Source organism: Halichoeres trimaculatus, unplaced genomic scaffold, assembly GCF_033239565.1.
Source record: "Halichoeres trimaculatus isolate MK-OKI-2021-1 unplaced genomic scaffold, fHalTri1.1 fHalTri1_scaffold_2, whole genome shotgun sequence".
NCBI lineage: Eukaryota > Metazoa > Chordata > Actinopteri > Labriformes > Labridae > Halichoeres > Halichoeres trimaculatus.
In genome coordinates this window covers 37,630,674-37,646,267 of record NW_027437180.1, presented here as the reverse complement: position 1 = coordinate 37,646,267, position 15,594 = coordinate 37,630,674, and the positions used below count along the sequence as shown (strand labels likewise).

The window sequence follows — 15,594 nt, the reverse complement described above, 5'->3', positions numbered from 1 at the left end:
CTGCTTTCGTCTCTTCTCTCGTTGTCTTTACACACTGGCAGCAGGCTCCTAGTCATTCCCAAAGTCAGGATACACAATTACGGCAAGGTATCTTCCCACTGTTACAGCTCCCATATATGAAATAGTCTGTCAGAGAAGCCCATGGCCGCAGACTAAGTTCAAGATTTTAAGAGCAGGCTCAAGACCCACCTTTGTAGCTTAGCTTTTGGTCAATATTTATTTGTCTTATCTTGTTTTATTTTAGCCTGGGTTTCTTGTTTCATATTTACTTATTTGCGTTGGGAGTAGTGGTCAGCTGTTGTTACAGGTTTTTTCATTGGACCGTAAAGCACTTTGTGTTACATCTTTTTTGTATGAAAAGCAATTTATAACTAAAGTTTGATTGATGTGATTAATGTTAACAGGAAAGAGTTGTGGGACAAAAATACAGTAACGATTCTGTGAACTAAAATCTAGTAAAGATACCTTGATGACTGTAAGTTAGTGTCAAATTTACAGCCACCTTTTTACAATGTACCTCTTACTTCCTCATGCTTTCTTCACGTGAAAGATGACAGCTAGAAAAAGGTGTTTACAGGGCATAAGGATCTCTCAAAGAAAGTGTCACTCTACAAATACAGATTGCTGAGATGATTGGTTCAGATGACTAAAATGATGCAGCAGCGCCCTCTGGTGGTCTTACTAACAAACACATACAGAGTTTTTATATATATATCCAATGGTACCTAAACGCAGCAAGGTCATCTGATTGTAGTTCCTCTTAAAGTGAGGATGAAAGGATGTTGTGTAATCAGGGTGAAACGAGAGGAGGAGGATGTGGTTTTATCTGATGAGTGGGAGAAGACTCAGACAGGCAGGCTACGCTTCTGTTGGGCTGATTCTGTTATATTGCAGGTAATGTTTCACATCTGGGTGTGTCATTCAGTGAGTTTGCATTACCTGTTGTATCCTCATTATGTTCCTGTTTTGGTGGGTGTTATTTTCTCCTGAAGGTTTGAGAAATTTGTGATCAGGAGACGTGTTTGAAAGACGTTATTTGTTATCTGCTGCTGTAGGTGGACTGTTAACTTTTTTGTTAAATGCTAATATCTTCCTCACGGTACAAGGAAAGATAGGTCTGTTTCCTGCACTTTTACACAGTTCTGATGTCTCTCATTGATACCAAAACTAATAAATAGGGAACATCACAGTCTTGCAGAGTTACTATCAACATTTCTAAAATATGGGTGGACAAAAGAGTGACAGGAGCCAGTTTTAGGATGTTCTATCAGGGTGGGCTGGTAAAAGTCACTGCTGGGAATATTCTACTGAATGGAATTTGAAATGAAAATGTTTGGTATTAAATGAAAGTTTTATGGAAAATTGAGAATTTAAATGCATCACTTGTTAGAGGTGCAATAAAGCAGTAAAAGCTGGACTTTGTCCTGTGCTGCAATTTAAGTTTAGTTTAAGGAGTTTTAATGTTGCTGGGTGGAGTTGTATTACAACAGGTTGTTAGAGTCAATTTTCTACAAAGAATCGATACAAGTCAGCTGCGGGACTGATGGGCCTCCACAGGGAACAAAATTAAGTAAGTGAAAGCTCCTGGACCAGCATTTACTTTGTTTTACTAGTTCAAAGATTTTGTCTGACGTTTGTTTCAGATGGTTTCATATTTTTCAAGAGCTCTTTAGACCTCATCACATCCAAAAAACAAAGGTCAAGCTTAGCACGGTGGATACACTGAGTTCTAAGACATGACCTGAACCAGAAACAAGCATCATAATACGTAGCAGGGTTTGATGCAACCAAGTGTCTAAGTAGAAGCAGTAGGGAAATGGTTGAAAGCTACAAATAAATGCCAAGTGCTGCCAACCTTGAAGTTAAAGTGCTGTTTTGTTATTAATCTGCTGTGTATGACTGTGTTTAAGACATTTAATACTTTATTTTAAAAGTGTCGACAAGCAAAGGATCTTTTATTGTTGACCCTGGTGTTTACTCCTGAAGCCAACTCATTTTTAATGTAGTTTGAAAACACTTTCATGGAAAGATGCGGTCACAAATAATGATTTGAAATGTCGGTCATGTCTTTTTCTGTTCAGCCGGAGTTTAACCTGTTTTGAGATAAACACCTCGTACCACTGCTTTAGTACCAAGTTAAAGATGGCATCTTTAAAGAAAACAATATGTTATGTTCTCTTTATTTTTGAGCTGTTGGAGTGAGTATTATTATCAGAGTGTAGAAGTGAAGTTGTTATCTAAAAAAAACAAACTGATGTCTTTTAACTTCCTCTTCAGAGCTGTTGGCTAACAGCAGGATGCAAAAGACGAACAGTGTACAAGTTTAACTTTAAAAAATAAGGAAGTTCATTTTAATGCTTGACTAAAATTATGACTGACAGGTATAGAGTTATCTGTAATATATACCCTTTTAATTGTGTGTGTCATTCACAGCATGGGAGGCAGAGAGGGATCAGGTGATCAGACTTATAAGTGAATAAAAATTTTATATACAATGAGATTATAATAAACCTGACATATAACAGGAGTGGGTCCGCTGAAGGCGAAAGGTCAAAGTTTTCTTTCTTTCGTTGGAAGGGATGTAGTTCTGTAAGACTTGATCTCCTCTTGAGAGATAAATGAACATGAATATAAACTGTTTTTGAACAGGTTAAGCAGATTTTCTTAATTACTCTTTACAAGCTTGTCCTGACAGTGTCTATAAATTGTAAAATACTTAGGGTTATATGGTTATACTGGATTTTACAGGTTTAATTAGAAATAATGCAATTACACACCAGTGATATATTTTACCTCCTCTTCAAAGGGGCTGTGCCTCTGCTCTAAATGAGTTCAGTTGAGGCCAAGCCTCAATGACATTTACAGAAGTTTTTGTTCCTGGTGTTTTATAAGTTAAAGACAGAAAGGATCATACCTTGTGACTGCTGTAAAAAGTGAATTAAATTTATATGCCAGGGACACTTTCCTGAGACCGATAAAGTTTATAGCACTGACAGTTAAACTCACAGTCCATCCTTTCAAAGCAATAAAAGACACATGAAGTCATGCACACTGTATATTAATCATTCATAGGATATCACTGGCCAAAATGACTTTTCTTGGATTTTCAAAATCACCATCTATGAAAAGATAAGGTAAGATGAGACTTTGCAGCAAGTTCAAAATGAAAGAGCAGTGCAATTAAATACAGTGCATAGTGAAATACACTGAGCTAACTTTAATATTAAAATTGGTAAAATAAAACGAAGTGGATCTGGATGGAATTGAGGTTAAGGTGGATGAACAAGTTGAATTATACAAATGATCTGTCAAAAAAAGACACCACATTGCATCGATTCCTTACAGAGCTAACCCAGTTTACTTGAACTTGAAGTTCCAGTCAAAAGCTCTCCAAATGAATATGAAGACCAACTCCCTGATCCAATAAAAACATTCCTTGTCGATAGAGTTTCTTTCCCTTCTGACAATTACAGAGGCATGTACATTTCTTTGTATTTCACTCAAGGTGAATAGGAGCATCTAGTGGGCAGATAACCCAACACTAACAACTGCTTCAGTATGGCTTGAGGCCCAGCAACTTCAGCCATTGATCCAAACCAGTACCCTAAAAGGGAATAGACTCAATTTTTTTTTTTTTTTTTTTAATCTTTCATCTTTGTTTGTTTCTCTGGTTTTTGTTCCAACTTATCCTTCACTTGATTATACACATTTAAACACTATAGTTTCCAAAGAGTTTCATTTAAGTCAGATCTTATGAGTACATTCTGAAAGCATAATGATATTGCTGAATGGTGACATGACAGAATGTTAATTTGGGGGGATGAAATGTCTTTAAAGACATCTTATCTTGTTTGTGTGAAGGTTTTGGGCTCTGCAATGGATCAGTGTGAGGAGGTTTTGGAGGGGGACCACCCCTCCAAAACCGTTCGGTGTGGGGAAGCTGAAGCTCAGAGGTGAGATAAGAATGTACTCTGTCTATGAGTCGTCTCTGTGCCAGGATGATTAGGTTTAAAACATGTACTAAAGACACTTGACTCATAAGGGAAGAAGTGACGTAAATGCTATGTAAAATGAGGCCTCAGTTTTCACTGAATTTTTCAGTTAGTAATGAAAAACATGATCATGTTTGTTCAAGTACAGCAAATAATAATAATAATATAAATAATATCACTTATCTATTTCTAAACAACTCATTTTGTCATATTGTGGTAAATCAACTGGTTTTGAGATTTTAATAGTTTGTTGGTTTGTAGTGTGTTTTATTGTGTGCACACTCTCCTGTACCTAGCTGTGTCTCCATGAAGAGTGAGTCCTCCAGGATACAACCTTGGGACTTTAAGATTAAACAGTCGTCTGCTGAACAAATGTAAGAATATTTTGTAATTCTGTTTTTATACTATTATTGTCATGTTATCACAACAAAGAGTAGTTTTGTTCAAAGTGTCCTTTCATAACAGTTAAACTGATTTCCAGTAACAGTGGAGCTTGTCTACTCAGTCCATTTTTCTATAAAACTCCCCAATCTGAGGGCAGATACAGAATTTCCAAAGAATTACAGATCTGCCTCTCCGCAAGTTAAAATGTGTGCTTTCAAATCTTAGTACTTTTGGTTTCCCTCTTAGAGGTCAACAGCAAAGTTCACTAACAGTGATTAGTCTGCCTGAGCAGTCACAGCCAACAGACTTGGATTCTGTATTTAAGGTGTGTGAATGTCCAGAACAAACTTTTCTCGATTTACAATTGCAATAAGAATGATTTTAGATCTATTCTTCCACAGCATCTTGAGAAGAAAATTATAACTTTTGTGAAAGATGAGCTGAAAACGTTTTGTGGGGTTTTGAGGAAAGATGTAGAAGGATCTGAGATGCAAAATGGGGATGAGGAGAGAAGAAGCAACAGAGAGTCTCTGCTGAAGATCACGCTTCACTTCCTGAGAGAAATGAAACAAGAGGAACTGGCTGACTGTCTACAGAACAGTAAGAAACTTCAACACCATAACTGCACTCACTTTACAGAAAAAATGCAGCCAATTATCTCATTCTTTGTGTTCATTCAGGAACTATTTCTTCACTGTGTCAACGTGAGCTCAAATCCAGCCTGAAGGAGAAGTTCCAGTGTGTGTTTGAGGGGATCGCTAAAGCAGGAAACCCAACCCTTCTGAACCAGATCTACACAGAGCTCTACATCACAGAGGGAGGGACTGGACAGGTCAATGAGGAACATGAGGTCAGACAAATTGAAGCAGCATCCAGGAGAAAAGATAGACCAGAGACAAAAATCAGACACCGCGACATCTTTAAACCCTTGCCAAAGAGAGAAGGACCAATCAGAAGAGTGCTGACAAAGGGAGTGGCTGGCATCGGGAAAACAGTCTTAACACAGAAGTTCACTCTGGACTGGGCTGAAGACAAAACCAACCAGGACATCCAGTTCACATTTCCCTTCACGTTCAGAGAGCTGAATGTGCTAAAAGAGAGAAAGTTCAGCTTGGTGGAACTGGTTCATCACTTCTTTCCTCAAACCAAAGAAGCAGGACTCTGCAGGTTTGAAGAGTTCCAGGTCCTGTTCATCTTTCATGGTCTGGATGAGTGTCGACTTCCTCTGGACTTCCACAACAACCAGGTCCTGACTGATGGTTCAAAGTCCACCTCAGTGGATGTGCTGCTGACAAACCTCATCGGGGGGAACCTGCTTCCCTCTGCTCGCCTCTGGATGACCACACGACCTGCAGCAGCCAATCAGATCCCTCCATGGTGTGTTGACATGGTGACAGAGGTCAGAGGGTTCACTGACCCAAAAAAGGAGGAGTACTTCAGGAAGAGGTTCAGAGATCAGGAGCAGACCAGCACCATCATCTCCCACATCAAGACCTCCAGAAGCCTCCACATCATGTGCCACATCCCGGTCTTCTGCTGGATCACTGCCACAGTTCTGGAGGATGCGCTGAAGACCAGAGAGGAGGGACAGCTGCCGAGGACCCTGACTCAGATGTACATCCACTTCCTGCTGGTTCAGTCCAAAGTGAAGAGCATCAAGTATGATGGAGGAGCTGAGACTGATCCTCTCTGGAGTCCAGAGAGCAGGAAGATGATGGAGTCTCTGGGAAAACTGGCTTTTGAGCAGCTGCAGAAAGGAAACCTGATCTTCTATGAATCAGACCTGACAGAGTGTGGCATCAACATCAGAGACGCCTCTTGGTACTCAGGAGTGTTCACACAGATCTTTAGAGAGGAAAGAGGACTGTACCAGAACAAGGTGTTCTGCTTCATCCATCTGAGCGTTCAGGAGTTTCTGGTTGCTCTTCATTTCCATCTGACCTTCAACAACTCTGGAGTCGACTTATTGTCAAACAAGAAAACACCCTCCGCTAAAATTTGTAAAAGCAACCAATTTTACCAGAGTGCTGTAAAAAAGGCTTTGCAGAGCCCCAATGGACACCTGGACTTGTTCCTGCGCTTCCTCTTGGGTCTTTCACTGCCAACCAATCAAACTTTACTACAAGGTCTTAGGAAACACACAGGAAGTGTATTCTTTAACAACCAAAAAACCATCAAGTACATCAAGAAGAGGACCAGTGAGATTCTGCATCCAGAGACACAATCAATCTCTTTCACTGCCTCAATGAGCTGAATGATCATTCTTTGGTAGAGGACATTGAAAAGTTTCTAAGACCTGGAAGTCTCTCAATCTATGAACTGTCTCCCACTCAGTGGTCAGCTCTGGCCTTCATCTTACTGTCATCAGACAAAGATCTGGACGTTTTTGACCTCAAGAAGTTCTCTGCTTCAGAGGGGGTTCTTATGAGGCTGCTGCCTCTAGTCAAAGCCTCCAACAGAGCATTGTGAGTGTAATAAATACTTTAGATACCGGCAGCACAAGTTAGTTGACAATTCTTGTAAGTTCAAAGTGTCTTTTTTACTTACAGACCATTGCCAAATACCTTTCGTTTTGCGTAACTTATTGGGATCTTTAATTTGTGCAGTGTTTCTATAAACTACAGTTTACAGACACCCTGGTAGTTACCTTGTCTTTATTCTTATGGAATCAATAAGTGCAATTAGACAATGTCAAATTACAGCTAAAAGAAAAGAATACCCCACCAACAATGCTCACAATGTTGACTTTAACTGAGCTCCTGTTTCTGACACGGGGACCGGTTAAATCCTATTATAAGATTGTAGGGTCCATAAGACCATTGGACTCAAAAGAGCAATTGTACGATGCTATATTTGTCAGGACGACGTGAAAAACAGAAAAATAATCAGTGCTTGTCCTTTCATTGACTTCTCTCCAGACTGAGTAGCAGTAATCTTTCAAAGAGAAGTTGTGGAGCTCTTTCCTCAGTTCTGACCTCACAATCCTCAAATCTGAAAGAGCTGGACCTGAGCAACAATGACCTGCGAGATTCAGGAGTGACGCTGCTTTCTGCCGGAGTGGGGAGTGTACACTGCAGACTGGAGACCCTCAGGTTAGGGTTTAGATTCCAGCAAAGTGGAGACCCTTTAAAGATTGCCCAATACAGCTACAAGATTCTTGGAACCAAAAAGTTACCAACTTTCAACTGTGGTTTTTAACAGAGATCCATATCTCTAAGGCATTATAGTTATACTTTATGCTGTTACTGTGTAGAATGACCAGTCAAATTTTCATTCAGCTCTTTCTTTTGATTTGATATTATTACTTCCCTCAAAACATTGGACGTCTGATGGACGTGCAGATCAAGTCTATATCGCGTCTGTCAGTCCCAAACCAGTTCTGGTTGTCTACACAACGTTCAAGTTAGGTCCAATATTTGGATGACTAACCATGGCCCCACTTTTACGTTAATATGCAGTTCAACATTTGAATGTCAGATTTTTGGATATCAATTGGTGGCTCAGTAGGAGTGAGTGAGTGAGTGAGTGAGTGAGTGAGTGAGTGAGTGAGTGAGTGAGTGAGTGAGTGAGTGAGTGGTCTCCTGACAGGTACAGACTGTTATTCAAGATGTCGTTTTTCTAATGTCTACTGAACGTCCATTTATCACATTCACAGTACCTCCCCAATGCATAGAGACATTCATAAACATTCTTTCACTGTCGCTTTTGGATGTATGATTTTGAACATGAGTTTTGAATCAAAGTACAGTGCACCTTCAGGAGACCAAAGTTAGACGTCCAAAAATGACATTGAAAGGTTGTCTCTTGAACGTCTCTGCACAGTGGGTTTTATCAGCAATATCAGGAGAATGATTTCTTGAAACATGTACTAATCCACTACTAGTACTAACTAAGGAAAGAGCTCCACAACTCCAGAGTTGGACCTACGCTACAATCATCCAGGAGACTCAGGAGTGAAAAAGTTGTCTGTCGGTCTGCTCAGGTATTAACAGTGGGAAAAAAAGCTAACAAAGTAATTCTTGTATCTAGTTTCTTTTATGTAAAAATCAAGAATTCAAAATTCTAACACAATGAAATGTACAAAAACAAAGAGAGCTAACCCTTACCGTAACCCAACTATTATACAGTTTATGCTGTGAATGCTGCAGTTCTATACTGGTGTGGCAACTTAGTGAAAGTATATGGAAATAAACAAAGAGAGTTTTCTGAAGGTTCAGTATGACTATTTCCTTTTGCAGGGTGGACCCCTGTGGAGAGCAGTGGCTGAAACCTGGTCTGAGAAAGTGTAAGTGTGTTCGTTTCTGTTTTCAAAAACAATGCATCTTGTTTTAATTGGCTAACAGTTAAACCTACAAGGTGTATCAGATGTTAAACTGCACTTTATCTTGTTCTCTCCGTCAGATGCTTGTGAACTCACACTGGACCCAAACACAGTGCACAGAAAGCTCAAACTGTCTGACAACAACAGAACAGTAACACATGTAGAGCGAGAAGAACAGCCCTATCCTGATCATTCTGAGAGGTTTGACCACTGGTTTCAGTTGCTGTGCAGAAATGGTCTGACTGGTCGCTGTTTCTGGGAAGTGGAGTGGACAGGAGACGTGGATGTATCAGTGACTTACAGAGGAATCAAAAGAAGGGGAGACACTTCTGACAGTAAATTTGGAGGAACTAATCAGTCCTGGAGTCTGATCTGTTCAGACGATTTAGGTTACTTTGTCTGTCATGATAACACAAGAATAGTCCTCTCCTCCTCGTCCTCTCATGTCTCTCACAGAGTCGCAGTGTATTTGGACCATCCAGCTGGCACTCTGTCCTTCTACAGTGTGTCCTCTAAAACACTCTCCCACCTCCACACCTTCAACACCACATTCACCGAGCCCCTGTTTCCTGGGTTTAGGTTAATGTGTGGTGCCACAGTGTCTCTGAGCTCGCTGTAAAAAGTCCCTATGCTGTCAATTTTCATTGCGGACATTAAAAATTAATCAGTAGAGCACAGAGAACTCAGAAGAAAGCAGATCAGAAATTCAAGTATGGAATAGCTTACATTCATGTTCAAATCAACTGTATTAATAAAAACAAAACCACCTACCTGCATTAGAGCAGCAACTGGAAACACTGACCTGGTAAGAGTCTTCTATTAGGCTGAAAATTTCATTTGTGGTCTGAGCTCCAGGTGTCTGTGCTTGAAAGGTTTGAAAGGTGCTCCTTTCATCTTTTCATCCAGACATCCCAATCTGAATCCTTTCCAGCCAGGGTCAGGGTACAGTAAGCCAGAGAGACTTTAGTTCACCCAGGGTTCAATTTGCTGTGTCAACCCTGCCCCCTAGTGGAAGAAGCCTGCTCCAAATTAAAAACTGTGCACAGATGTCAAAATGATGGCAAGAGCATTAGGTATCAGGACTGAACTTTCTTTTCATTTTGACTTTCTACCAAATGAAACAACTCTCGGTAAATCATGGAGAAATTTTCTATTCAAGCTTTGTTCTTCACATCGACAGCAGAAACATTCCTGCAGCTTGTCTAATCTGGAGCCTATCCTGGCTAAATAAGAGATTGAAAATTGTGCTCATACATCAAAATGATGGAGAGAGCATCAGGTATCAGGACTCAGACTGAACTTCATTTTTTTCATTTCTCTTCCAAATGAAACAAATGAAAAAAAAAAGTTTCTTCTTCTTTTTAACATCAACGGCAGAAACATTCCTTAAGTTTTTCCATTCCAGATTCTACACTAGCTAAATAAGAGATTGAAAACTGTAAATGAAATCAAGTCTGTTAATTGAATTGAAAGAAAAAGTACAAACCTTTGTCCATCCTAAATGTCAGTGATGCAGAAAAACTACGTGAACATGACAGAGTGTGAGCTTTGAAATGGAGGCAGACTCCAGCGGGGACGAGTCCAATTGAAAGACAACGAAAGCATGATGATAAGACGATAAGCACAATCTTTCTGAAACAAGATGTGTTGACAAGACCGGGCTTTGATGATTTCTGAATCAACTTCTTCTTTTCCTCATAAACATGCTGTAGATTTTCTTATAGCTGTTTGAAATCATATCACAATCAATCTGCAATTTCAATAACTTAACTGGCAGGTTCAGTTTTTGAGTTTTTTTGTGAGACACTTTTTTTAAACATAATTCAAAATATATCGGTGTAAAATTCAATAACTATGATAGAGAACTTTTCAGCAGCTGTAGATATCACTTTCCCCCTCCGTCACATCCCTTTACATGTACAACAATTTTATTGTTGTTTTATTGTTGACAATGCTAAAGTGCTATAATCTGCAGTTAGCTGCACTATTACCTCATGTAGTAGTGTAATAAAATAAGCAATAGAATAGTGCAAGGTAATAACTTAAGCAATTAGTACAAAATAGAAAAATGAGCAATAAGTACCAAGAATAAACTGAAGCAAAATCTATTGACATTGTGACTTGACAAGATGCATTGCGTTAGATATTGCTCTTAAAACGGATACTGCACAATGCGTTGACCGATTTGCAAATAGGGCTTAACAACACGAGTAACTGAAAAATTTCAGTAAAAGTTACAAAAGTCTTTAGTGAGTAATAAAAAAAAACTAAAGATTTCTTTTTAACATCATTATATTTTACAGTTACAAAATGAGGGAACTGCACCACAACATGTTAAAGTAAAAAAACAGCTGCTTAGGTATACTGTATCTACCCACACACGAAATAAAATTAAGATTTGACTTACCTTATAACTCTGATAGACACGATCAAAACACAAATTCTGTGTCCTTTTCTTCAACTTGGTCAAAGATATGGATGATTATAAATGTCAGAAGAGTAGTGGTGAACTGATTGGTCAACTCAGTGGCGCAAATTGACTTACAGCATTGAAATGAAAACTACAGAGATGCATGAGTTGCTCGAATAACTCTGAGACAAATATGAGAGATGGACGAGGAGGCCTGGAACGTCATACAGAGTTTTACTCACCTGTGCTTACCTGTCATGTCCACAGGTTTTATTTAGTTTTTTATTTTTCAATGTTTATGTTCACCAACTTCAGTAAACTGAATTAATGTGATTACATTGAGTAAATGAGCTTAAGCAACACCAAAACATTTCTCTACCAACTAGCATCACAATGTGTACCGTAGAGGGTAAAGAATAATAATGAAAAAAAAAATTCACCATATTGTTTAAAAAAAAAAAACTAAAGCTTTCTTCATAAGATCATTAAATTTTACAGTGATTCAATGAAATGATGGAACTGTACAGCATGTTTAAGTAAAAAACAGCTGCTCAGGTATGCTGTATCTACCCACAAACTAAAACATTTAGATTTGACTTACCTTATCACTCTGACAGACACAATCACTGCAGACAAAATCAAAATGCAAATACTGTGTCCTTTTTTTTCGACTTGATTAACATACAGATGATTACTAGAGTAAGAAGAGTAGTGGAGAGCTGATTAGTCAGCCAAACGACGCAAATTGACTTACAGCATTAAAATGAAAAGGTTTTATTTAGTTTCTTATTTTAGTATTCATTCAGCCTTGTGTCTCGTGTCTTGTGTGCTTCCTGTTTTATTTTGTTACTTACCTTGTGTCTCCTTTCAGATTGCCACTTACCTGCCCCCTGTGTCTGTGATTGTCTTATGAGTTCCACCTGTGTGAATTTGTCTCCCAGAGTATTCAGTCCTACCCAGTTTTTTCTTTTCTTGCCAGTTTGTCTTTTTGTTGTTGTAAGCCTACTTATATTCCTGGTGTTTTCTAGATGTTTTCTAGTTTTGTATTTTTGACTCAGTTTTTGCCTGCTGATATGGATACCTTTGCCTGTTTATAAACTCTGTACTGGCCATTTTTTATAATTAAACAGACTTTGAATTTTCCTCTGACTTTGAGTCTTGCATGAGAGTCCTTTGTCTGGTTCAGTGTAACACTTACCTGTAATGGATGGACTCCACCTTCAACAGAGTCCAGCCTGATAGTCACTGCTGGTTTGATTGAAAAAGAGAAAATGAAGGAAAGCTAGCCTGAAAGACCCTGATGTAGTTTTTGACATCATGATAAATACGGTTTTGACTTTTACAAGTATAGTCCCAGGTTAACATGAAAACAGGTTATTGTGTGAAAGTTTAGGTATGAAATGTTACACAGTTTATACATAAACTGGGAATGTTGTTTGAGCAGAATAAAATATTTGTTTTGTTTTTAAATTGCCTTATAAGTAAATGTGTAGTTATTTACAGTAAATTTACATTTTTAACTTCTGTAAATAAAAATTGCAGACCAAACAAATTGTTGGTTCTACATGAAATCAGTGTATTAACTGTATCTGTTGAGATCATTTGTATTATTTTTTGTTAACCAATAGATGGCGTTGTTTTCCTTTTTTAAATTCCCCAAGTTAACACCGGTGATGTTTAATTAAAGCAGTTAAGCTTAGTGTAGGTTTATAGATGAAGAGGACACAAACTTACTACCATACATAGACCTTAAACACACAACCAAACACAGACTTAAGTTAAGTTAGAAAGAACTGGATTTTGTGAGTGCAGTTCATTTCATTTTACTGCAACAAACGGGAACATTGCCCATAAGAAATCAGTGGTTTGGAATATCAAATTCAATGCTCTGTGTATGGTTTATATAACACCTACTTTCTCAACAAAGTGATTTTAAAAAGTTCTGGAAAGTCAGTTTAGTATTCATCATTACTGTATCATGGTATTACTGTTATCATGTGAAAAGTATCATCTATCATAATGTGAGTGACCCTGTGTTTCCCTGCTTTAATATCAACACTCAATATTAAACAAGTTTGATAGCCAATAATCTCACAATCTCATTTTCATCTCTTCTTTTTGGAGTTTTCTTTACAAATCCAACTGGTGTCAGCTTTTTAGTACAGTAAGGATATTAAATAAGTCGTCCTACCATGGCTCAGGTTGCTCCTCTCTGTCTCTGAAGTGAAGATCTCTTCTTACAACCTCACCTCATCCTTTCTCCTGATGTTTGAGTCTTGAATCTGAAAAATTATGATAAATAACTATTAAAAACAAACTCATGATTACTTTCTCATATATTTCTTTCAAGTTTAGTAACCTGACATTCAGTTGAGACACTTTATTGAGAGCCACACCCCAAAATGGCGGCAATGTGGCGATGTACATGTTCAGTGATTGATAAAGAAGCTCAACTTGTCTCAGTTTGTTTCATTTAGCTCCTAAATTCACTTAAGAGAAATAAAAAAAAACTCAAAATATCCGAAACAATTATGTTTAAAGCATTTCTCTTTGGTATTTTCTCATATTATCTAATATTCTGGCAGCATAGCAGGATGAAAATCAAGGCTATAATAAGCTAACTGACAGATTTTAAGTTTTACTCACCAAACGTCACTCAAATCTGGACAAAACCAGTCCAGTAATGATGGGGAATAAACACAAAAGTCCTTTGGAAAAGTAAACCCGACTTTACAATCACTAAAACGGAACTATTCTTGTTTAACGAGCTTATTAAATCACCGTTTAAACTCCGTCCTCTGAATAACGGTCCTCTCTCCTCTCCACTCTTCGTCTCGCGCCAGCAGGCGTCGCTATGGTAACACTCCTGCTTTTCCCGCTTCACGTCTTAAAGGAGCAGTTTGCACTAGTCTCAGTGTTTATGTTCACTGACTTTAGTAAACTGATTTAATGTGAATACATCGAGTTTATGAGTTTAGCCCTGAGTTTAAAGACTATATACACCTCTGTCAGAATCTAACACGGACTGTTTATTCTCTGTAATCCAGGATTTAAGGATGATAAAATGGATTTCACTTCTGAAGGTCTATAAGTAGTTTTTAATGTTGTTAATTATTTTAACATTCTGTTTTGTTGTCATTTTGATCCTTCTTTGCTGGAAATTAAATGTTTTCTTTCAATGTGTTTTATTTAGCTTTGGAAGGATATTTTTGTGTCTAATATGAAGCATTTTGAATTGCCTTGTTGCCAAAATGTGCTATATAAATGACTTATCTGATCCTTGCTTTTGCAGGTTTTATTTTAAGTCTAGTTTTGTTTTATTTTGTTTAGTTTTTCCCATGTTTTTAATATTATGCAATGTCCTTTTTTGCCCCATTTTGCACAGCAGAGGGCTGCATTTTAACCACTTTGTTGTACAATACAAGACCACAAAGATATATTTTTTGTTCTGTTCTATCCCATTCATCTTGATAGCAGTAAACAGCTGGTGTTACTTGTCTTGCTTTTTTAATACACTGCAAGATTTAAAAGAAAGAAAGAAAATTATAAACTTCTTTTTTAACACTTGTTTTTAAATCCCCTATTTGTAAATATGTCACATGAGAGCTGCACATTTTACTTTCATTATCAAGCTTTTGGAGAACATATGGATTGTTTTAGTCTCTGTAGGACTTCCTGGTCAAAAAAAACTGATGTCATGCACATGTGCAATAGCTGCAGGATGAGCAATGTTGAGCTAATAAGCATGTGACACCCTAACAAAAAGAAAAATCTGTTCACACCATACTACACAAGTAGCCCTTCATTAAATGAGATTGAAAAGCTCTGACTCTGATGCTGCGCGCTTCATGTACCTGTTCCAGTTCTGTGTGTTGGGACTTGAGACACTAGAAACTCTTAACACTTCCAAACACCCGAGTGTTTTTCCCACAGGTAGCTGGAACAAACTGGCAGCTCGAGGAGGAAAGAGCTGAGAATCAAAGCTGCTACTGATTGTCACTAATATGAGACAGCTGAGAGTTGTCACAGTGGCTCCTCCTCACACACACACACACACACACACACACACACACACACACACACACACACACATACACACACACACACACACACACACACACACACACACACACACACACACACACATACACCTCATGCCACTACAAAACTTGTTAAAGTTAATGTTCCTGAAACTCTTTAACAGCGAACTTAAATTTCTGCCTTCAAAGATACTTTAGGTGTTTTTCATTTAAATATATATATAAATAGAATAGAATAGAATAGAATAGAATAGAATAGAATAGAATAGAACTTTATTTGTCATTGCAACAAGTACAATGAAATTGCAAAAAAATAAAAAAATGAAAAATAAAAAATGAAAAAATATATCAAATAATATAAATAATATAAATAAAGATAAATAAAAATCATAAAATAAATAAAATTAAAAATATATGTATATATTTAAACACCAGACTTCAAATCAA

The 15,594-nt window shown here is 37.8% G+C and overlaps 1 protein-coding gene across 1 annotated transcript; it reads left to right on the top strand.

Annotated features, from left to right (window-relative positions):
* Positions 1-4,807: 4,807 nt before the first annotated feature.
* LOC141800538 (NLR family CARD domain-containing protein 3-like) lies at positions 4,808-9,928 on the top strand. Its single transcript, XM_074683144.1, is given in 7 exon segments — positions 4,808-4,976; positions 5,057-6,595; positions 6,598-6,841; positions 7,295-7,442; positions 8,294-8,358; positions 8,615-8,661; positions 8,778-9,928. Coding segments are annotated over 7 exon segments (2,694 nt in total). The 5' UTR covers positions 4,808-4,864; the 3' UTR covers positions 9,317-9,928.
* Positions 9,929-15,594: the final 5,666 nt, after the last annotated feature.